The sequence below is a fragment of the Rhizophagus irregularis genome, chromosome 21, assembly GCF_026210795.1.
Source record: "Rhizophagus irregularis chromosome 21, complete sequence".
NCBI lineage: Eukaryota > Fungi > Glomeromycota > Glomeromycetes > Glomerales > Glomeraceae > Rhizophagus > Rhizophagus irregularis.
This window is the reverse complement of record NC_089449.1, coordinates 2,555,106-2,578,950: the sequence shown is the minus strand read 5'-3', so window position 1 is coordinate 2,578,950 and position 23,845 is coordinate 2,555,106. Positions and strand designations below refer to the sequence as shown.

Below are 23,845 nucleotides of genomic sequence, written 5' to 3'. Positions count from 1 at the left end.
TCGGGTGAATATGGAGGAAGATACACCCTATAAAAAATTTTGATCCGTTTTTTTATTCCGTTTTTATTCCGTTTTTATTATTAAATAGACAATTCCGTGTTTATTCAGTAAAGGTCTCATATTCGCGGAATTTATACGGAAATTTTACTGAAATTATCTATAAAAAAACTGAAATTTTATTGAATAGATTTAATTAATAACACTGATAATAAACTAATAAAAAACTGATAAATTCATAGAATAATTTATTACGTAAAACTGATAAAAAACTAATAAAAAACTGATAAATTCAAAGAGAATTTATTGATATAAAATGGATAATAAACTAATAAAAAACTGATAAATTCATAGAATAATTTATTGTATAAAACTGATGAAAAACTAATAAAAAACTGATAAATTCATATAATAATTTATTGTATAAAACTGATAAAAAACTAATAAAAAACTGATAAATTCATAGAATAATTTATTGTATAAAACTGATAAAAAACTAATAAAAAACTGATAAATTCATAGAATAATTTATTGCGTAAACCTGATAATAAACTAATAAAAAACTGATAAATTCAAAGAGAATTTATTGATATAAAATGGATAAATTTCGGATAAAAAACTGATAAATTTCCAAGATACAATTTCAGGATTTCTCCCTACTTTACTAATCAGTTTTCTTGCTAGAAGATCTTGTTATTCGTGAAGTTTTTGGAGTTTTTACTGGGGTTTGTGAAGATTTCCTTTTTCTTTTTTTATCTATAAAATTGGAAAACATAATAAATATAATTATATTTATTTGAAAAAAAACAAAATTTCTGCCTTACTAGAAGTTTCTGCAATTTTATCCATAACAGGCGTAATATGGAGAGCATTGTCCTCAGTTTCAGAAGTATTAACTTCACCTGGAGTGGGAGATGGTGGATCCTCAGTACCTAGCGCATTAGCTTTGGAGATGGGAGTTGGTAAAATAATTGCTTTTGAACAGTAAAAATAATAGTGTTTATATTATTTAATATATTAAATATTAATATAAATTACTATGGAATAATTATAAAAATAATACTTGAAGTACTTCCAGAAGCTTGCAAGCTACCAGTAATAGAATCACTCATGTTACGCTTCTTATTATTAGGTGGTTTGATATTTTTCTTTTTTGGCTGCGGTAGTGGAAGACCATGTTCTTTTGCATCAGCAATTTTCTTTTTTTTGGCTTGGTCAACTATAATAAAATTAAGTAAAAATTATTTAAAAAAAATACAAAAATTTTTGTAATAAAGCACATACCAGTACTATTACAGTACAAAGCAAGCCATTCACGAAATATAAAGTTAGCTTCGGAAACTGGAAATGTTGGGTTTGCTTCTTTGAACTGTAATAAAATAATAAATATTATTTATTTTTATATTTATTTTTATATCTTCACTAAAAATATGAATTTATATACTTACATCTTTAATAATCTCTTCAACTATCCCCTTTTGCTGATGGGACATTGGTTCACCACGAGTAAGTCTAGAGGCTGCACGATTTCGAAGATCATTCTGTAATAGTAATTATATAAAATTAATAATTGTTAGGCAAACACTTAAACTGAGTATATTTACCCTAAAGTTTAAGTATTGCTGCTTATCAAGTTTCAAGAATTCATGCCATTGGAACTCTTTTTTATTTTGCTTTTGAATTTGCTTATATTCTCTATATTCCTGAATTTTGATTGGATTCATCACAGTTCCTTTCGGAAACTGTATATAATTGTTATTACTAATTAGTAATTCAAGAAATTATTTGTAAACAAAGTATACCTGTTCATTAGTAGTGCCATTCACAGCACTACGTGCATCTAGAGATGATCCTGCAAGTGAAGGCTCAATGGTTATTAGCTCTGTATATAATTTATGACGCTTTTCAGAACTTAAAACATTAATAAGAGATATATCTTCCAATAATACAAGAAATAGTTGTTTGCGTTCTTCATAACTAAGTTCACTAATATCAATAGCATGATTAGTACTTTGTGACATCTTTTAAAAGAAATTTTAAAATATTTATTATTAAAGAAAAGAAGAGTTGAATGTTTAATTAAATAAAAGTTTGAGTTGTATTTATAATGAAAAGTATATGATAATTGATATGCGTTTTACAAATTTGAAAGTATAAATAGTTTAATATTTATAATACAAAAGTATATAATAGTTTAATAATTATACGCGTCTTACAAATTTGAAAGTATAAATAGTTTAATATTTATAATATAAAACTATATGAAAGTTTAATAATTGATACGCGAAATTATAATAAAGTCAATATTTAATACTACTATTATATTGTATAAGCATTAATTATTTTGATAATATTTTTTTTAAATATATGGAATTTATCAGTTATATGAAAATTAATAATTATATAAAAATTCAAAACTCTGATTATTTTTAATATTTTTAATAATTTTTAATATGGTTAAACAAGTTCTATGCACCTGTATTTGGTGTCTTCAAGAGTCAAATGGCCAAGGAAAATCAGTAAGCAAGGCAACTCGTGCAAGGCATATAATAAAACAAAAAAAAACTTGGGCCAACCCAGCAGGCATGCCTACATTACAGCGTCATATAACTACTCCCATTTCTCAGACTACTTCAGCAGTATCACCATCTACAGTAATGCTATTGCCTACTAATACTACAGAAGAAATTTCAAATTATAATCATGGTGAAGATATTAATATAGATTTTTTTGAAAATATGATGAGTGATAGAAATGAAGAAATCATATCTGAACGATCTTCTAGTGATGAAGAAGATCAAATTGAAGTATTAGAATATGAAGAAAATGAAAAGGATAATGATGATGAATATGATGGGGATGATGATAATGATGATGATAATGATGAAGGTGATGATAATAATAATAATAATGAAGGAGATGATAAAGGGAATAATGAAGAAGAAGAAAATAATAAGGAATATAATGGAGAAATTTCAGAAGATTTAATTAAAGGTTTACGGCTTCTTAAAATTAAAGACAAATATAATATCCCAGAAGCTGCATTTAATGAAATTCTTAAAGTTTTTGAAATTTCTAAAGTATCTCTTTTTAAACTTCGAAAACTTCTTGGAAATATTGTTCCATTAGAACCAACTCTTGTAAATTGTTGCATCAACTCATGTGTAGCATTTACAGGCGAATTTATTAATGAAGATCATTGCCCATATTGTGGGGAATTTCGTTATAAATCTAGCCAAGTTGCTCGAAAAAATGCTTCTTATTGGTCACTTATTAATACACTTAGAGCACAATATAAGGACAAAGCTCGTTCTGAGACTCTTCGCTATCGACATACTTACACCTCAACAAATGAGTATACAATTGGTAATCAAATAAGTGATGTATTTGATGGTTTTCGTTATAAAACTCTAGTTTCTTCTGGATTTTTCTCAGACAGTCGGGATATTGCCCTAATAGCATCTACTGATGGATACCAGATTTTCCGTCAAAAAAGAAATGACTGCTGGGTTATTCTTTTGATAAATGCAAATCTACCACCTGATGTGCGTGTCAAACGTGAAAATTTGATGATTTCTGCACTTATTCCAGGACCAAAAGAACCAAAAAATTTTAATTCTTTTTTACAACCACTAGTTGATGAATTAAAACAATTACAAGGTATTTAATTTATATTTATTAGCATATGTCAGATATGTTTAGATTATAAATAAACTTATAATATATAATACTTATAATTCAATTATTATAATAATGAGTATAGAAGGTGTTCAATGTTTTGATGGTTTAACAGAAAGTACATTTACCCTTCATGCACATATTATGAGTTTGTCTGGTGACATTCCAGCACTTGCTAAAGTTATGTGTACAACAGGACATAACTCATATAAGGCTTGTCGATTTTGCACTATTAATGGAGTGTATTGTCAAGAAAATCGACATGTATATTTTCCACACAAATCTGCTAATAGGAGGTATGATCCTGAAAATCTTCCATTACGAACACATGAAGGTTATATTCAAGATGTTATGGCCATAGAACATGTAAATGGAACTTTATATAGACAAGAAGTGCAAAAGAGAGGTGAGATATAAATTGTTTATAAATTGAATAAAATTTTTATTCATTTATTTGTTGTTTTTGTAGGTGTAAAAGGTCGAAGCATTCTTTTGGAACTTAAGTCAATTGAGTTCCCAGCTTCATTTCCCATCGATATTATGCATGGATTATTTGAAAATATTGCACCAGCAATGCTTCGCCATTGGTTTGGTACTTTTTTTAAAAAAGATTTTGCCTCTGAATGTGTACTTTCTAAAAGTATTTGGAATGAAATTGGAACTATAATGGAAAAAAATCAAAAGAACATGCCTCTTGATTTTGGCCGTCCACCTATTGACATTCAAAAACATTTTGCAGGATTCAAAGCAGAGGATTGGACAAATTGGGTGATACTGTATTCACTTCCACTCTTACAGAATTATCTTCCTGAAAGGTAAATTTGCTTGCAACATATATATATAATGTTACCAAGTAATATTTACTATTAATTTAAATTTTAATATTTTTAGGTATTTAAATGGATGGGCAAAATTCGTACATGCTGTAAAGCTTTGTCTTAAAAAAAATATTAGTATATCAGAATTGACAGAAATAGATAGATTATTTCGTGAATTTGTTACACATTATGAAAGGTATATTTTCATAAATAGTTATTGCAATCAATTCTTTATTTAACTTATTAAATATAATTTAATTTTATTAGAGAGTATATTCAGGATGATTCCAGACGATTTTCGGCAGCACTAATTTCTTATCATTATTTACTGCATATTTCTACCTCCATTCGTAATACTGGGCCTGCATGGGCAACTTGGCAGTACCCCATGGAGAGATTATGTGGGATGCTAGTGCCATTAGTGCATTCCAAGCAACATCCCTATACAAACCTTCGAAACCAAATTACTATATGGACTCAATTCTCACATCTTCAGTACAAAGCTGAAGTGAACCAGAAAGTTTTTGGAAACAAGTTGAGAGAACTTAGTACAATTGAAGAAGAGTTGTACTCACTATCACGCAAGTATTGTATGAATAGAACTGAGTTACAACGCCTTAGAGCTTATTATGTAACAGTATTGAATAAGCCTGCAGACCAACTTATGGTGAGCTATGATGTTCCAATTTTAATCTTTAAAAACTTTAGTTCTCTAACATTTGCTTAGCCAATTACAGATTCCATACAGAAGTATGGGAAGTTTCGAACAAAGTATGGACTGATTATTAATTCAAAACTATCAAATCGCAAGGGTGATGTTGCTCGTAAAAATTTCTGTATTGCTGTATGTATATCATTAGTACTAATGATTTTTCCAAGAATTATCATTTTAATATTAGCCACTTTTAGGTAAAGCTTTTGGTTGATAAAAATGCTCATCGCCCAAATGCACCAATCATTCTGGAAGAAAGGGAGTTTTTTGGAGAGGTACAATATTTCTTTTCACATCAATATAATGGTTGCTGGTCCATGTTAGCATATGTGCAATGGGTGCGAAATCCTCGGCCTTCTGGACATGGTCCATTAAAGTTCCGGGATCTTGGTGCATTTGAAGTAATTAATATTAGTGCAATTGATAGAAATGTTGGATTTCTCAAGATGCCAAACAATGAATTGTATATTATCGATCGAGAAAATAGAGTTAAATTCAGATAATTATTTGTTGTTATTTGGATAGTATAATCAATTAAATTTATTAATTTGCGAAAGTCAAAAAACTTTATTTATAAATTATAGTTCATTTCGTTACGGTGTTGTATTACATAAAAAAAAAAAAACTGGGATCCCAGACCCCAGGCGTTACTGACTAGTGAATTTTTATTTGCTTTTTTATTTTATTATATTTCTGATTTATTCATATTTTTTCCATTATTATTCCGTTTTTTATCATGGTTAATTATCAGCAAATTATCAGTTAATTTTAGAAATTTGATAGTCCATTTTAATTCCGTATTTATATTGCTGAAATTACTGAAAGAATCCGGATTGTTACTCAACCGGTTACTATTCCGAAAAAATTCACTGAATATTTACGGAATCCAAACAAAATCATGGAGTTATAACGGAAATATTCTGGAGTGTCATTTTTTATAGGGACAATACTCCACAACCACTTCTTTCAATCACATTAACCATTTCATCATCATGGTGTATTCTGGCGTTATCCATTACCAATACGCTATTTTTGTTAGGATGAGGATTCATTAAAGGCAACTATAAAAATTAAAATCATTAAAAATTTAAAATAGTTACGCAAATGTAAATATCAACGTGACATTGGGGTGTTCCATCAACTAATTAAATCAAAACATATGTAAAGTATCATATAAAAATTTACTATTAAAGATTTTTCTGCCGATCATTATATGAAATTTATTTATTTATTTTATATAAAGTCGGAAGAACTATTCTAAGAGAGCATTTATTCTAAGAAATGTGCCCAACATTTAGTCCATCATCTATCCCGAGGGGCAGACCCTACCTAATTATTATATATGAGAGACTGCTCCAACAACACGACCGATGAAGGAGCAGGTAAAAGGAAACAGAGAACTAGAAAACTAAAAAAGTACGAACATCTATCTAATGGTTACATTAATGTGGTAAAATATTATGTAAATAAAATATCTTATATAAAAATTAGATGTGGCAAAACTATACATTATAAAATAAACAAATGTCTGTGGATAAAGCAGTCTAACTACTAAAAGAGATAAACCCGTATTTTGCTTTCGATCCCATGATCGCCACCTGTAAATACTGTAAGAGGTGGAATGATTCACACTATTCAAATTGTTTTTGTATAAAATATTTGGTAAAAATTGATATAGCAAAAAGCTATTGGGGTAAAATAAAATATATGTATATATAAAAATTATAATGAGGGGAAATACTAAAAAAAAATTTTTAGGGGATATACTAAAAAAAAAAAAAAAAAATTTTTTAGGGGTTAAATTTTTTAACGTCATCGGTCAAATACCGAATACGTTTGGTGGGTAGCGCCTATTTATGAATATTAAGGTTAGCGTTTATTAAAGTAGAACGTTTGTGTGGTTTACGCTCAATAGCACGCGTCTCTTCAGACGTATCGGAGTATATAATCTCATAAAGGTTGTCCGGATTATCATAGTACTTTTTAACTGTATCATTAAAATTCAACGAGAATTTGAGAAGTTGCTCTCTTACTGGATCATTTTCGGCACTAGTGGGCGCCATATGCATTTTGCATCTTCTGCATAAACTTCGGAATCTTCCATGATATTCATCGGTGAACGATGTAAGTAGTTTAGATTGTAATTGCCTTTGGTCTGCACGTTTTGAACTTGTACCTAATTCAGAAGCTAGTTTTTGTTTTCTATCAAGCTCAGGTTGATCGTTCACTCTTTGAAGCCTTTCCTTTTCTTCCTTTACCATAGTGTCGTATCCTAACGAGTTAGCTTTTCTGCTTTGTTGGCGGACAAAATCAAACCATATACGAGTACCAGGTCTATTATATTTATAGTCAACACCGAATTTGCTATAATGGTTTTTTTTATAAAAAAGTGGTGATTTGGAAATGTATGGTATAAAAAAGGGATGAATGTAGGTATCATCGTCAGGTAAGGGATTATAATTTTTGATGGCCTCTTCACGCCATTGGATTTCCTGTCTGTATCTTCATTCTTTATAAGATAAGTATTCAACATTGGGCCTAGTCGAGGTATCAGGAGAGAGGTCCACGCCTTGCCCTATCTCTTCAATAGAATCAATTAAACTCTTCTGTAAGGTCGATAAAGTTTTAGGTTTAAGTTGAAAAAAGGGGACCAAATAATTATAATGTGTAGGATTAGGAATCGTTTCGTTCGCTCGATAAAGAAGATGATGTATGGATTTATAAATAAATTGTGAAGGTGTAAAAAGGAAATTATGTTTTCTAGCCGCGCTCAGTTTATCGTCAATACTGAGTGAGACGTTAGGTTTTCCAATATTGAAGACACGAGTACATGCCCTTTTAAAACGTCATTCCTGTTTCTTACGTGTGCGAGGGTGTTTACTAGGATGAAATTGTAAATTCCAATATTTTTTTCGGTACATAGGTTTCTTTTGTCTTTTGAAGTGTTCACTACTACCATTAGCGTGATATCGAGTCTGGTAACTAATACCTAAACGAGTTGAAAATATCGACTTAATTTGATGTGTTTCCCATCTTTCATATATGAGATTGGCATGGCCCACCTTGTTGTTGTAAACTTGATTATTTTCCGACTTGGAACGATCAGGGGATTTAATAAAATGGTGTAAATTATGTTTAAAAAAATATGATTGGTGGGTTACACACGCTCGTCTGCGTTGTGACATCACAAAGGGGGAAGGTATTTTACAACGAGAGGTAGTTTTGATAAATTGAGAAGAGACACAAAGTTGTGAACATGAAATGTAAATACCGAAATAAAATCTGTATTTTTTGTAAGAAAAAGGGAAAAAAGTTTTTGTGCTTTGGTTTCATTTAGTATCAGAGGAAACACGTGATATTATAATGTCCATTCTAGCCAATAATTTGTCTCTAATATAATTGAAAAATTTTTGGCGTATTTTACTCGGAATGACTCGTTGCGCCAGAAAAAAGTGCGTGAGCATCTTGGATATTGCAAACTTGGTGTTAATTTTTTTGCTTGTGGAATAATGCCTAACTGGGGTAGTGTTCATATGATAATCATTTGTGTATATTTTAAAATGAAGGGGATTGGTGTTTGTGTTCTGATTAGCTAACTCAAAAAAGTAACTTCTTGAACGCCTAATTTCGTAAATCTTGTTGTAACCGGTTCGTCTTGGATTGGTCACGTGAAATTTTTGTATCGAAATATCGAAGGGAGTATTCGTTAAAGACATTTTGTAAAAAGAGTGAAAATGACTATATACAAATTGTATATTAAAAGGGGTGTATATGGGCAGATAGAAAAGAAAAAAGTAGTTACTCTATCCGAGGGGTAAAATATATATAGATATATGTGAAAAAAAAAAAATTTTTGGGTATAACTGTATGAACTTCTATCGACTAAAGCGAGCGTATATTTCTATTAAAAACAAAAGTTTTTACCACACGTATATACTGCAAGGTGTGGAATGAATAATATTCGTGAGTTATTTAGGGTATACTATTTAGGTGTCCTACGATGTTTTATAATGAAAACAAAAAGTTTGTATAGCGAAAAAATTTTCTACTGCACCATTCTAACGGTTTGGAAAAATTAAGGAGAGAGTTTTTTTTTTTTTTATCATTATATGAAATTGACACCATATACAGATCACGCTATATAGTTAACGATATCAGGTGATCTTCATTTTAATAGTGATAGTCCTTGTAATTGGTTGTTATGCTAATCGTGCTATCCTGAAAAGGAAGGAAAATTTTACTAATTTAGTTAGCTCTTATGCGCTAAGTATAAGGTACGTTTTTATAGGACCCCGGATATCTAATATAAAGGTCATAATGGACTTTTGGCCAAAAACACCCATTTTTGCTGAAACTCAAAAAATCGTTTTTTGTAAATATCTCAGCATCCAGTAATTCAATTTTAATGAACTTTTTTTATTTTGTAGCCCTCATTTAGCTCTACAATTTAAAAAAAAGTTCATCAAAATTGGACCACTGGATGCCGAGATATTTACAAAAAACGATTTTTTGAGCCCCTGAAAAATGGGCCAATCTGCCGAAAGTGTGACTTATGACCTGTTTTGGAGATATCCGGGGTCCTGTTTTTATATTATTGATATTGATATTGATATTGATATTGATATTGATATTGTATTGATATTGTATTGATATTGATATTGAATTGATATTGATATTGAGTTGATATTGAGTTCAATATTACGAACAATGGTCGTTTATATAAAAAAAAAAAATTGATCATGATCTGCAGCATGATCCGAATTGGTTGATCAAAAATCATGAGCTAACCATATATTGACATCAAGGAATTATGAATTGTCAATTGGCTGGCCAAAAATCTGGGAGCTAACTACATATTAACATCAAGGAAATATTTATTATTCGTATACATTGTTCAGGAGGCTAATTTTTGTGATTAATTATAATAGGAATTGAAGAAAATTAAATATATAAAGTGAATAACATTCTTTAAATGATGATCAAATATATAAAAAAAAATATGTCTGAATTTTATTAAAATATACATATATCCAAATTATAAAAAAAATATATACAGTCAACTCCCTCTATAGTCACTCCCGTCATAGTCACATTCTACTATATAGTCACACCAGTTGAATGTTCAAAACACTTTATTATTAAAATCTATCCTATATAGTCACAATCTATCTATAGTCACTATCACACCTATCCTCAAAAATCTTATATTAAAAAGAACCGTTTATAATCACAGTTATATAAAGAATATATTAAATAACTTGGCATCTAATAATCGTACAAAGATGTATCATAGCTTGTTAGAATCGTCTCACTGAGACGAATCGAATGGTGGTAGTTTTATCCTTTTCCAATCACTGACTGACGAGTTATTCAACAAAATGTTAAACATCGGCATTATAATATTTCTTGATTTACATTTACTGCACCATTTAACATTTTGCTAGATTTCTCGGTACCTAGTGATTGTAAAAAGACGATTTATAGCTCGTTGGAATCGCCTCATCGAGACGAATCGAATGGTGGTAAGCTCATCTCTCTGTAATCAATATTGACGGAGTTATTGCTTAAAAACCATTTAATATTTTTTAATTTCGGAAATTGATCTAGTGATTGGATTTCGATGTATCTTATACCATTAGATTCGTCTCATCAAGACGAATCGAATGGTAGTAAGATCGTCTTTCTAGGATCAATATTGACAGAGTTATTACACAAAAACCATTAATATTTTTTAATTTCGGAAATTAATCTAGTGATTGGATTTCGACGTATTATATACCATTAGAACCGTCTCATCAAGACGAATCGAATGGCGGTAAGATCATCTCTCTACGATTAATATTGGCGAAGTTACGATACAATAAAGTTTTAAGTATAATTCTGGCTAAAATTATGTTAATTTTTGGCCGGAATTATGATATACAAATATAAGAAATTTTTTATATAGTCACATCTCTTTATAATCACCAAATATGGACTGTCCCAAATGTGTGACTATAAAGAGAGTTGACTGTATATCCAAAAATATATATATATCTGAATTTTATTTTATTAAAAAATATATATCCGAACTTTATTTTATTAAAAAAAAAATACATCTGAATTTTATTAAAAAAATATATATCTGAATTTTATTAAAAATAATATATATACCCGACTTTACTGGACAAGGTCATTTTTTCAAGATATCATATGATACTTTTATGATATCTTAATTGCCGATCCGCCTAAAAACGGCACTGCGTTACTAATAAAATTTGGGATAATAGCGATAATAAAAAAAAGAATTTTTTGCATCTCACGCGCGAAATAAGTTTCACCCATTTTACAAACAGAAATATCATAAAAACAATATTTTCTTTCATTTGATGACAAGTCATATTTGCCAAAAAATTTTATAATTATATTTCTGTAACTGGTTTTCTTCAACTTTCACTTGTTTTTAATAATAAAAATATTTTAAAAAAGCTTTTAAAAACAACTTTAAAAGCTAAAAATTATAGGTTTTTATTGTAAATAATGCAATATAGTAAAATGAAATATTGAAATTTCGTATATTTTAAGGTGTAAATCTGACGCGCGCGCATAGTAAACTCATTATTTTGCATACGAATGTATAACTTTTTTTTGCAAATTCGTTTTTTTCAAGTATTTTTACAGTATATCATATGATTTTTTTTATAGTCAATATGTCACCTATGAGATATCCTTTTTTGAAGTTTGTGTTCTAGCACAAAATCGGCAAATTTAACCCTGAATTTTATTAATAATGCAGTGCCGATTTTAGGTGGATCGGCAATTGAAAGTATTTAAAATTTGCATTTTAAGATGGTTGTAATGACATTTTACATAATAAAAAATCATTCTGAAAACCACGTTAGAACCCTATTTCTGATGCTTACCGGAATATCATAAAATACATCATCCTGACTATGTATTTAAAACCATTTTATGATAATTTTTTACAATTTTATTAAGGTTGACAGAATATTATTAATATATTTTTAAAATGCCAATAAATTATATTATTATACAGCTAAATAATAATACATATTTTTCAAATAGCAATGATTTGTAAGATCATGTTTTTCGTTATTACAATTCTCATTACAATTATGCACAAAATGAACCCTTGGATTATGATCAATTAACGATATTGGAAATATTCTATTCCATCTTGTCTCTTCGGATGCTTGTAATCTATATTTTGGACATTTTAACAATGTATTTTCTCCAATTTTTTCAAACCAGTCAAAAATTACAAATGCATGTAATTTTCTTGAGCGTTCATGAGTAAAAATTCCCTTAATAATAGCATAAGATTCTTCTGTCTCACCTTCTTCAAATACATCAACGACATCTCCTACATGTAATCGTACATCAACAAAACAATCATCATCTTTTACAACATAAGAAATATTGTTATAAAATTCCACTTTTGAATTTATCATAGCACCTCTGTCCTTATAATATTCCGCATATGTATTAGCAAGTTCATTGGATAAATATTCGTTAAGATGATTCCCAACAGTGAAATTTTCTTGATTGCGCCGATGTTTATTTCATTTAAGCCTTACTTTAATATCCATTATTTCCGGTATACATGTTACTATATTTGCATCTATAATATTGTAAGTAGTATTAAAATTATATTATAATATAAAATACTTATAATGCAATTAATGTAAAATAATATACATACTTTCAATATTATCATCATTATATATTTTTGGCAATAATGAAGAAGTTACGTACCAGTTATCTAATAAAGGTCTTAATTTAACGTCATTAACAATATTTTGAATGCCTTGACCAATAATATTAGCCCTGTTCATTTCTGTTCTGTTCTGTTCTGTTCCGATTTTTACCATATTTTTCAGCCAATCAAATTCATTCAAAAATTGGAACAACAACCGGAACAACGGATCAAAAAAATTGATGATCCGAATGTTCCGAAATTTAAAAATGCAATACATGCTTAAAATGATTGGTTAGAATTAAACAGAACAGATCAAACCCGATTTTTCTACTCAATTCACGCCATTTTTTAATTGGCTAAAATTAATTATACTAAAATCGGAACAGAACAGAACAGAACAGAAATGAACAGGGCTATTATGTCCAAATCGAGTATCTTGCCCTCCATCCAAAAGGTGTCTTAAAGTTTGCAAAGTGTTATCACGTTTAATTAAATCAAACTCAACATTTTTTTTGTTTGTATGTGGTACAACCCCTTTATGTATTCGGTGTACCATTTCTTTGACAGAGACGGATGTATTAAAAGCTGTACCATAAGTTTTAGCATGTGCAACAATATGCCGGCTGACATGAAGATTTGGAAGTCCACTAAATTGTTCAGGGAAAACCTATTAGATATATACTAAAATCAGTAAATAATAAATTATCTTATAAAATGTTAATAGATTACATTACCTCTAATAACATCTTGCACTCTAATTCTAACATTTTTTGTATAGTTTCATAATCTTCATTTCTTAAAGTTTTTGAAAATACCATACGAGTTGTTAATGAAAATTGAACTCAACATTTAATTATTTTATTAATTACATTGTGACGAGATCGTAAATTTAGTCTTTCCTTTATACTTGTTAAAGCTTCACATTTTAATAGATTGGACGTAAGACACCTGCGTAAGATAAAAGGAATAATCATAGTAAGACGCAAAATATCTGACATAAAGTAACTTGCAAGGTGTGTTATTGGATTTTGCCATTGAGACCAACAGGATGGAACTTCAAAAAATTTCCATGTTTCTGTAAAAGTATCTTCGCCAGAATGTGTCAAAAGCCCAAATGTTGCGATAAGAAGCCTATTTGCTTTGCCCGCAAAGCAATGGAAAATGTCCTGTGGTGTACTAATATGACGATCCCAAATTAATTGATTTAAAGGATTTGGAGTTAATCTAAGACCTAATGAACTTGCAAATGTATGTTTTTGCGATATATTAGGTAAACATTGTATATTTTTAAACTCAATATTTGTTAAATGATGATAGCGTCCATGCTTAGCAATATCAAATGATATATCTGTTAAATCATTACGTGAAGCTTTACAAGTTCGACATCCATATGTTGCATTATGTCTAAGAGTACCAGCAAGATCATTCCCTTGCGGGAGATCTGCTGTAGTGATCCCGAGCCCTCCTGAAACCCATACTTGTTCATTATCAATTGTCATTAAAAATCCACATTCAAGATACTGAATATCTTGAATAAAAAGTTTTATAGCATCTTCAAATTTTCCTCCGAAGGGAACGAACCCAACCAGAAAATGATTTCTTAATTTTTGGCGACTTGTAAGTTTCATATTTCCAAATTGAAGATAAAGTCCTCCAAGGCTATGATAGATGTTTCTATAAGTACCAAAGTTGTCAAAATAAAGATCACAAAAGATCTTAATTCTCCTGCAATAAAAATCTGGGTGTACTTCAGATGGCACACTTAAGGTAGGATGGCGATATCTTAAGGAGATATCCCTTAATAGTGGTCATCCATTATGATAATATAAAATTTCCTTGATTATAAATTCATATGATAGCGGTCTCTGAGTATCATATAACCATACAGAAACTTTGTTAATTATTTGGGAAAGTTCTATTATTTCTTGATTTTCTGTTAACCAAAGTAGTCTGGAATCTTGCCGTGATCTTGCATATGTACGTGGTAATTCTGTATAGAAAAAAGTAGAACGTATCTTAATAAGTAATTTATCATTATCATTTTTAATGATAGCAAAAATGTGTCCAATTCATGGCTGGGTATCAGTGTCATATCTAATGTATCTGATAAATTCACCAGGACAATAGGTAACTTAAAAAAATCATCATTAATAGGAGTTTTTTAATAAATACATATAATATATGTAATATTACCATTATTATGATGACAGCATTCCGCTCCAAAGAGAGGTGAACGTTGCCATAATTCTCCATGCCAGAACTCAGATTTAGAATCAGATTCAATTCCTTCACCGAAGTAAAGATCATTTTTTAACTTTGGATTACTTAATATTCTTTTAATATAGTCCATAACCGAAAAAAAATATGCCTCCTTTGATTTTTTGGATGTTGATGGGTATCTTTTGATGAAATTTTAACGTTATGGCTTCTTATTGTCATTAATGGTAATCCATTACGAAATCGTTTAATTGATCATATACTTTTGATCACGTCTTCAATACGGAACTTTTTATGTAACAAAATAGATATAAGACCTTCATATGCTGCCGAACTGATCATATGTTTTGTTACCCAAATAAATAACGCCATTGCTGTAAAACTAGGAAAATATGGCCCATACTCTCCTTGATAATGTGGTATATGAGACGAACCATCATATGTCTTAAATGATGGTAAAGAGTTAAAGTTCTCTTCTTGATTTTCCATATCATCATCGTCATCATCACATTCTAAGGGTTGAATCCCTTCTTGATTTTCCATATCATCATCATCATCATCACATTCTAAGGGTTGAATCCCTTCTTGATTTTCCATATCATCGTCATCATCACTTTCTAAGGGTTGTATTTTTTCTTGGTTTTCCATATCACGTTCTAATGGTTGAATGTTAGGCGTGTTTAAATAGTTTGAGTTAAGTATGTTTTCTGCAGCAGAACTATTATATTGTTGTTTCTTTGAAAGTATTAATATTTTCAATATAATTTATATTGTTACAAGAATGGTATATTATACCCCATTACGCCCTGTAAAAATTTGATCGTTCAAAAAGTCATCCCATTCAAATAGTCCTGAATGTGACATATTAGCAGCTGATTGTTGTATAGTAGAAATATGATTCTTTGTTCTTTTTTTATATCTAGGAGGATTCGTAAATGTGGTTTGATGGAAACGAACTCGAGATATTGTTAAATTTGTAAAAATATGAAAAAGACAAGGAAACGAAACTTTATTTAACTATTTGTCTATTTGTAATCAATTAAATCTGCCAATCAAATATTTAACTATAAAAACATTAGATCAGCTGCAGATGTATTTTGTGTTGCGTTAAAAAAAAAATTAGCCATATAAGAAAAAAAAATGCATTAAAAAAAAAAATTAGCCGTAGCTTTTAAACTAATCAAATAAAGATAAGCACAGTAGCATTAGTAATCCACCAATCAACTATAAAAAAAGATCACGAGACAAATCAAATGCATGTCTCACAATTCAATTGAAAGATTGCTCTAAAAAAAGGACTGAAAAAAAAATATTCATAATTCATCTAGAAAAATTCGAAAAATCTATATAAAAAAAATGGGTCTAAAGACCAAAAAAATAATATTAGAAAAAAAAAAATTTTGGTACGATCCATACGCGAAAATAATTATATTACGTAAATCATCTAACTATATAAAAATAGTCTATACTGTCATATTTATGTATAATTGTATGACAAAAAAAAAAAGAAAAAAAAATGTTAACAATATCTTTTTTTTTAACTACGTAATTTTTTTTAGTATATAAATAATAAGATATTCTTTTATTGCGATTTCATATATTTATTTCCTACGAATCAAATATTTAATTATTAAATATGCCCAAAAAAAGAAAATCTCAAAATCGTACTCGTACAATAGATAAAAGAGAAAAAGGTAATAATAATAAATTTGATAAACTGATGATTTTTACATATAAAATAAAAAAAAATTATTACTAATTAAAAACATGCGCTCATTGTAGTAACTGCTGTAGTAACAAATGATTCTATAGATTCTGCAGTTGAACCTGATAAATCCAGTTGTGAAGAAACCCTGCCTATAGCTTTAACCAATCCTTCAAATCTAACAAGCAGTGAAAAAAATTCTGTACCGACTTCAACAGCAAGTCCTCCTGTAATTCATATTGAAGAAGACTTCAAAGACAAAGACTCGTTAAGTGAAAGTGAACTTGAAGATCAGCATTATCAAAAAAGTAAGTTTATTTTTTAAGCTTATTAAACTTTAATTAAAAATATTATATTATTAGTATTATTTATACTGAATAATGGTATATGAAAAAATCCTAGGTTGGGACAAAAATAATGATGGTACAGAATGGCTATAAGAGCGATGCCAACATGGTAAATATATCTACAAAGTTTGGCCGTAATCCAAAATACTATTACTACAATTAATTTTACATATATTTATTAGGACGAAAATATCAAAAGTTGAATCACTTAGATGAAATAATTGAACCTTTAAGCGATAGTACTTTTGTTAGCAGTACTAGAATGAGCAAGAGTTCTGTCACGTCATCATCTAGTTTATTTGATGATTGGGACAATTGGAAATCGGATGATCATGATGGTGATATGCAAGATAAAACATCACCCAATAATCAAACATTGACCACTACCTCTGTTGGAAAATTGATGAAGCAACGTTTTTCAAAAGAAACCATATCCCAAGATTCAGTAATTTCTTCAGAAGATATAGTTCCACATGAAGTATCTGCAGCAATCGTAAATATTTTGAGATCAGAAAATCTAGAGGATATGATACGAACTGCAATTAATCGTGAAGTTGAAAAACATGTCAAATCATTTTTTAATAATCATGCAGATTTTATATCATTGCCACCCTCCTCATCTCCATTTGCATCTCAAAAACGGAAATACTGGGTAAATTTAAGTTTTTTTTTATTAATGGTATTATTACTTTTTTTTATTTACATTCCTTTATTTATATTTTAGGACCAAAATCATGTAATAACTACCATAATGGAGTTTACAAAACCACTGTTTATGAAAATGTGAAATCTTTCTGATACAACCCTCAAATTAATAATCAATACAATGTGGCCAGAAAAGCTAACGTTTGAAGATGAATCTGATATAAATACAGCAAGAGGTAAAGCAAAGAAGTTTTTTCAAGCATATCGCTGTAATTTAAATAATGATTTATCACAACATGCTGATATCATGATTGAGCGTTATCAAAAAAAGAAGTGAGTATTAACTATTATTCACGTTGGTTTATTTAGTTACTCATTATCATATCATTTAATCATGGATTTTATTAACAGAAATGCCAGTAGAATTCGCACCTTTACTAAATCGATAATTGTAGAATATGTTACAGATGATTTTGCACGTTGTATTTTTAATACATATTTAATTTATGCGCCTACAATGAAAGATGATACGGATGCATTGGATATTTTAAAATCATTCCTGTGCAGAGCATTAAGCTTCCATATTGGAGAAAAATTGAATGGTAATGGTGATCACGAAGGGACCTTAAATAAGATAAAAGGATTAGATCATATCACTAAAGACTTAGTGTTAAAATCTCGTTTTTATGCTAATGTTATCAATAATATCTAAGGTAATAGATAAAATACTAGTATAAACTTATAACTTCAATTAGTATTAAATATTATATGATATCGTAATAGTTGCTTTGAGTACAAGCTTGTAATGACATCATAATGATATAATTATCATATAGTTATCAAAAGCACATTAAAAGCATTTAAAATTATTTTGCATGTAAATATCTTTATTTGCATTTAAAATGTTCATAGAAGTTCAATTTCAAAAACCTTTTCTAATATCCTAAAGACATCCTAATTTTAATAATGATTTTAAGGCATCATGACAAGCTAAAATATGCTTTAAAGGTATTTTTATGATATCGTAAAAAAATTGGCTTGCCCAGTAAAGTAATATTGATGAACACAAACTTTGCGGCGCTTAAAAATGAAAGTACATTAGAACCTATAAAAATGATCTAAACAATAATTGAAGATGCTAACAATTACAAAAAAGAAGCTTGGATACTTTTAATGGACATATCAAAGGCTTACGATTCAGTTAACATGACAATGTTAAGAAAAAGCTAGAACGAATTAAGCTGCCAAAAAGTTTCATAAATTTAGTAATGGATATATCATTAAATCGATTTAATAAGATTCTAGTCAATAATGAACTGACAGAAAGTTACCATGTAAAAGACGGCATAGACCAAGGTGAGGTATGGTCACCGATACTCTGGAGAATATTCTATGACCCACTTTTAAGTAGATTAAACGAATTAAAAGAAGAGACGGGTTATAGTTTAAATGAAGAAAAAATAATTGATCGAGGAAACAACGAAAAAGAATTATTAGAAATATCAATTAACGTCACAGCATTTATAGACGACACAACATTGATTAGTAAAAATAAACAACAATTGAAAAAATTGATAGAAATTTGTCATCAGTTTTTCAAGATCAACGATATTAAGGCCAACGTGTCGAAATACGAACTTATAAAAATAAATAATAAAGTTGAAGATTTAATAATAGAAGGAGAACCTATTACAAAGGTTAATAACGAAGAGGGAACAGATACTTAGGGATTTTCTTCCGACACGATAATAAAAGAGATGTCTATAAAAAGAAAATATCAACAATAATAAACAGTGCCTGCAATATCTTCAACTGGAAAAATTAAATGAAAAGCAAATAATCGCTATTTGGAACATCGTGATCATGCCAAGGATAGAATATCAATTGATGGCAATTGTATTAAAAAGAGACGAATGTAACAAAATGATGACAAGAATCAATGCAATAATAAAGAAGAGGGCAGGTTTAGAGAAATCAACTCCTAATTTTATATTATACGAAAAAGATTTATTAGGTGTCAAACATATTTACGATTTACAAATAGAAATGCTGTGCAAAAATTTAATTTACCAGGCAAATGGGAATGAAAAGCTGAAAATGATATTTAAAATAAAAATAACGCAAGAACAAAACAAAATTTGGACATCGAAGTGCCCAGGTGAAATTCTGATTACAAGCAATAGAAAAAATAATTGGATTTTAGACACATTAAAAATCCTAAACAGCGAAAATATTAAAATATGTAATCACGAGATTTACAGAAATAAAGACAAACATAGGATTAAAGGAGGTACAATTGACCTAATAGATATAATGGATACTAAATATATTAATATAAGTACGTCTTCAAGAAAAGCAAAAAACGTGATGTTTATAGAGGATATATTAGAAGCAGACGGGATCACTCTTCTAAAATGGAAACATTTGCTAAAAGAAAAAGGCCTTAACATAAAAGGAAGAATTCCAAAATGGTTTAAAAATATAGAAGAAAAATTATTAGAAGACAAAGAGGGAAAGATAAGAAAAATAAAAAATGAATATATAGACATAACGCAAAAGAAAAATATCAATATTAATTATTTTGACGAAAATGAGAAAACGAATAAAAATTATATAATTACTTGGAGTGAAAGAGATGACGAACATCCTTTATTTGTTGAAGATAAAAAACGATCTTTTAGTAAAAATCACAAAAGGATAGGAAGACATTTAATTTTAGCGGACGATGCTTACAATTTAAACAATTCGCCAAATTTGATAGCTTGTGAAGGATGCTACAGAAATGTAAGTAAAAAAAAAGAATATAATAATTGCTTAATATATATAGAGAACGATGAGTTAAATAGAGGTATAGTTAGTAGTGATGAAGTTTAGTAGAAAAATAGAAAAGAGAAAAGAAGACGAATTTATAAAGCCTTACGAAACCTTAAACAACATTTTAAAAAAAATGCATGGTTGAGGACCTATACGGAAGAAGAAAGGAGCGACGTTTTATATAATAAAAAAATAGAAACAATAGATAATACGATACGAGCGAATGAAAATTTTATCAATAATATTAAAAACAATATTATAGAAAGTAACGATTCAAATTCAGAAATAAATAGAAATTATATGATTATAGAAGTAAAGAAAAATAAATCAAAAATTAACAAAAAAGGTAAAAGGACTTACTTTTACACTATAGTATGGAAGATAAGAAAATCTAAAATAGAAAATGAAAGAGACGAAATATTTATGATGGCGAATCATGAAAGTATTCATGAGAATGAATTCAAAATTATCTTGAGGAGTATTATTTTAGGATTACTAATAATAAATGGTAATAGTGAATTAATTTTAGGAGTGAACAGGAAAATTGTCCAATTAATATCAGAATTTATTAAAAAATTTAGTAATAGGAGGAAAATAGATAGTGATTATTATTTAGAATTGCTTTATATAGAAAATTTTATAGAGAATAACGAAATAAAATTAATTGAAGTAAATGATGAAAAATCTGATAAGATAAAAGAGCTTAGAAGAGGACTTGAAGATCTTCTAAAACACATGTCAAATATCGATACGACAAAAGAAGAATTCAAATTAATAGACGAAGCATTAATTGTTAACGAATTCAATCTGATATGGAATAATAGATTAATAACAGGAGGATATAGAGCATGGCGTAAAAAAATCACAAATGCTATATGGAAGAACGAGATACTAAATAGCGATAAATTGGATGATTTGTTCGTATACAATTACAAAAAAGAATTTGACTGGAAAGCAACCTTAGAATTTATTAGTAACAGAATAAATTTCTCATCAAGACAATGCGGTGATAAAGATGCGAGAGATCGATCATATAGGATCAAGAATATTTTGAAAGACCTACCCACATATCAAATTTTATATAAAAGAAATACTAATAAAATAGAATCTACGAAATGTTTAAGATGCGGAGAAAAAGAAGAAGAAAATTGGGAACATGTATGGATATGTGAAGATAACGAAGCTTCTATAGATGAGATAATACAAGAATCACCATATAAATTAGAAATATTATTGAAAAAGCAAGACAAATACAAAGATATAGAAATATTGAGAGATATTTTATGTCAATTTCTAATAATACTCGAAAGCCCTTCAGTAATCTTGAAAGGAAAAAGCAGAAAATGGGAACTGATCAGAGGAATTTTTAACGACAATTTTAACAATATTTCAAAAAATAAAGAAGATAAAAGAATTATAAAAGAGCTTTGGAATTTCATATATGACGAAATAAAGAGAAGAATTTGGATTCCACGATGCAAAGAAGTCAAGAGATTAGAAGAAAAGGACGAAATAAAGAAATCAGATTTAAGATCAAAGAAACAGATGTCTGACGTTAGTAAAGGAGATTTCTTAGAAAATAACAAAAATAAAAAAACAAATGAAAATCGCGAAAAAATTGAAAGAAAAAATATAAATAATCAAATTAAAATAGTAACTTTGGGAAAATTAACAGGTACAATAACGGATGGTAATAGCATAGATAGAACATGGGATACGATAGTTAAATTACCATTTTATTAGAATAGAAAATAATTACATAAAATTTTTAGTACTAGTATTAGTTTAATATAAATTTTGTTCTGTAAATACTTAGTTATAGGGTTTAATGAAATTTATTTCATTTTGCTCTACGTGTTTTGTAATTTAATTATGTAATTGTATTCAATTTTAAATAATTAATAAAACGCATTACTATTTTAAAAAAAAAAAAAAAAAACACATTGTTCAAAAAAAAAATTTTGTTATAGTAATATTAGCTTTAACCGGTTAACATTTAACCGGTTGACGAAGATCATGCGCAGTACTATCTGTATACCTCGTATTATGCTTTTCCGATACTTTTCTTGAATAGGAAACCTCCAACCAAATCCGGAACCTTGAATGATCATCTTCAAAATAACTTATTTACACCACTAAAAGATTTGTCGGCTGCCGATCATATTAAAATAAATCAAAGTTAGCATCTTAAAAATGAAATCACTCGAAAACTAATCTTATGTTAACAATGACGTTAACGCGTCACCCACCCACCCACCCTAAGAGACATACTTTCTTTTGCTAAAAATTATAAAAATTTCGGAAAATCATGTGAAAATTAAATAATAATAAAATTATTTTTCGTCGATTTCAGTTGGACTCTGCTGCGGAGCTGTGGTCTAACGGTAAGTGGTAATGATTTTTTATTGGTGTCGGGTTGATTTCTTTTAGGTTCGGTCAGTTCCGGGATTTTTCTTTTTAGGATCGGTTCATTGCCGTGGAATATATAGAAAGTAAGTAACGGAAATTGACAAAGTAAGTAACGTAAAGTCACATGATCTATTACGTTACTTCTCTTATATAGTAAGGAACGGAACGTAAATTTTTTTGGTAAATACTTTACGTTACTCCTTATATTTGCCACATGATCGCGTCATGTTTATTTGTTTATCGAATCTCGTTTTCAGTATAGTTTCGTTTTTTACTCATTTTTTTATTTTTTTTTATTTTGTTTCTGTTTCATATTTCGTTTTTCACTAATTTTATTTCATTTTTTATTTAGTTATTTTAGTTCTTTCAGTTCTATAAAAATAAAGGTATGTTTTTTATTTTCTATTTATTTTTTTTAATTCGTTTTTATCTTATTTACTAACTTCATTTTTTTTTACTTTATGATTTATTTTTTTGGTTTCCTATCATTACCCAACCTCTTATCATGATCATTTTTTTTATTTTTTGTCCCTCATCATTTTCACCTCATATTACTTCTCATTATTCGTCTCCCATTATTTCTTTTCCTCTCCTGTTTACTTCCCATCATTCCTTTTTGTCTCTCATCATTTCCTTTCGTCTCCCATCATTTCTTTTTGTCCCTCATCACTTCTTTTCCGTCTCTCATCACTCTTTTTCGTCTCCCATCACTCCTCTTCGTCTCTCATCTCCCATCACTCTTTTTCATCTCCCATCATGTCCTATTTCTCCTTTTTGTTTCCTATCACTTCTCATTACTCTTTT

General features: G+C 28.8%; 8 protein-coding genes across 8 annotated transcripts; 3 read left to right on the top strand and 5 right to left on the bottom strand.

Annotated features, from left to right (window-relative positions):
* Positions 1 to 661: 661 nt before the first annotated feature.
* On the bottom strand, positions 662 to 2,018 carry OCT59_013983 (uncharacterized protein; the record flags this gene model as incomplete). The annotated part of the gene is made up of 7 exons (XM_066141890.1): positions 662 to 753; positions 822 to 971; positions 1,061 to 1,216; positions 1,282 to 1,366; positions 1,446 to 1,538; positions 1,602 to 1,739; positions 1,800 to 2,018. The coding sequence occupies 7 exons, from the start codon at positions 2,016 to 2,018 to the stop codon at positions 662 to 664; spliced, it is 933 nt and encodes a 310-aa protein (XP_066001978.1).
* Positions 2,019 to 7,055: 5,037 nt separating this feature from the next.
* OCT59_013982 (uncharacterized protein) lies at positions 7,056 to 7,466 on the bottom strand (the record flags this gene model as incomplete). The annotated part of the gene is made up of 1 exon (XM_025324153.1): positions 7,056 to 7,466. One exon carries the CDS (start codon positions 7,464 to 7,466, stop codon positions 7,056 to 7,058), a length of 411 nt encoding a protein of 136 aa, XP_025187658.1.
* Positions 7,467 to 12,233: 4,767 nt separating this feature from the next.
* On the bottom strand, positions 12,234 to 13,040 carry OCT59_013981 (uncharacterized protein; the record flags this gene model as incomplete). Its single annotated transcript, XM_066141889.1, has 4 exons — positions 12,234 to 12,241; positions 12,542 to 12,668; positions 12,783 to 12,826; positions 12,908 to 13,040. 4 exons carry the CDS (start codon positions 13,038 to 13,040, stop codon positions 12,234 to 12,236), a joined length of 312 nt encoding a protein of 103 aa, XP_066001977.1.
* A 195-nt stretch (positions 13,041 to 13,235) lies between these two features.
* OCT59_013980 (uncharacterized protein) lies at positions 13,236 to 14,403 on the bottom strand (the record flags this gene model as incomplete). The annotated part of the gene is made up of 3 exons (XM_066141888.1): positions 13,236 to 13,571; positions 13,639 to 13,699; positions 13,853 to 14,403. The coding sequence occupies 3 exons, from the start codon at positions 14,401 to 14,403 to the stop codon at positions 13,236 to 13,238; spliced, it is 948 nt and encodes a 315-aa protein (XP_066001976.1).
* Positions 14,404 to 15,376: 973 nt separating this feature from the next.
* Positions 15,377 to 15,985, bottom strand: OCT59_013979 (uncharacterized protein; the record flags this gene model as incomplete). The annotated part of the gene is made up of 2 exons (XM_066141886.1): positions 15,377 to 15,856; positions 15,917 to 15,985. The coding sequence occupies 2 exons, from the start codon at positions 15,983 to 15,985 to the stop codon at positions 15,377 to 15,379; spliced, it is 549 nt and encodes a 182-aa protein (XP_066001975.1).
* Positions 15,986 to 16,757: 772 nt separating this feature from the next.
* Positions 16,758 to 17,960, top strand: OCT59_013978 (uncharacterized protein; the record flags this gene model as incomplete). Its single annotated transcript, XM_066141885.1, has 4 exons — positions 16,758 to 16,815; positions 16,904 to 17,134; positions 17,356 to 17,825; positions 17,898 to 17,960. 4 exons carry the CDS (start codon positions 16,758 to 16,760, stop codon positions 17,958 to 17,960), a joined length of 822 nt encoding a protein of 273 aa, XP_066001974.1.
* A 39-nt stretch (positions 17,961 to 17,999) lies between these two features.
* Positions 18,000 to 18,530, top strand: OCT59_013977 (uncharacterized protein; the record flags this gene model as incomplete). The annotated part of the gene is made up of 2 exons (XM_066141884.1): positions 18,000 to 18,151; positions 18,230 to 18,530. The coding sequence occupies 2 exons, from the start codon at positions 18,000 to 18,002 to the stop codon at positions 18,528 to 18,530; spliced, it is 453 nt and encodes a 150-aa protein (XP_066001973.1).
* Positions 18,531 to 21,058: 2,528 nt separating this feature from the next.
* Positions 21,059 to 22,375, top strand: OCT59_013976 (uncharacterized protein; the record flags this gene model as incomplete). The annotated part of the gene is made up of 1 exon (XM_025329981.1): positions 21,059 to 22,375. One exon carries the CDS (start codon positions 21,059 to 21,061, stop codon positions 22,373 to 22,375), a length of 1,317 nt encoding a protein of 438 aa, XP_025187653.1.
* Between the last annotated feature and the right edge of the window lie 1,470 nt (positions 22,376 to 23,845).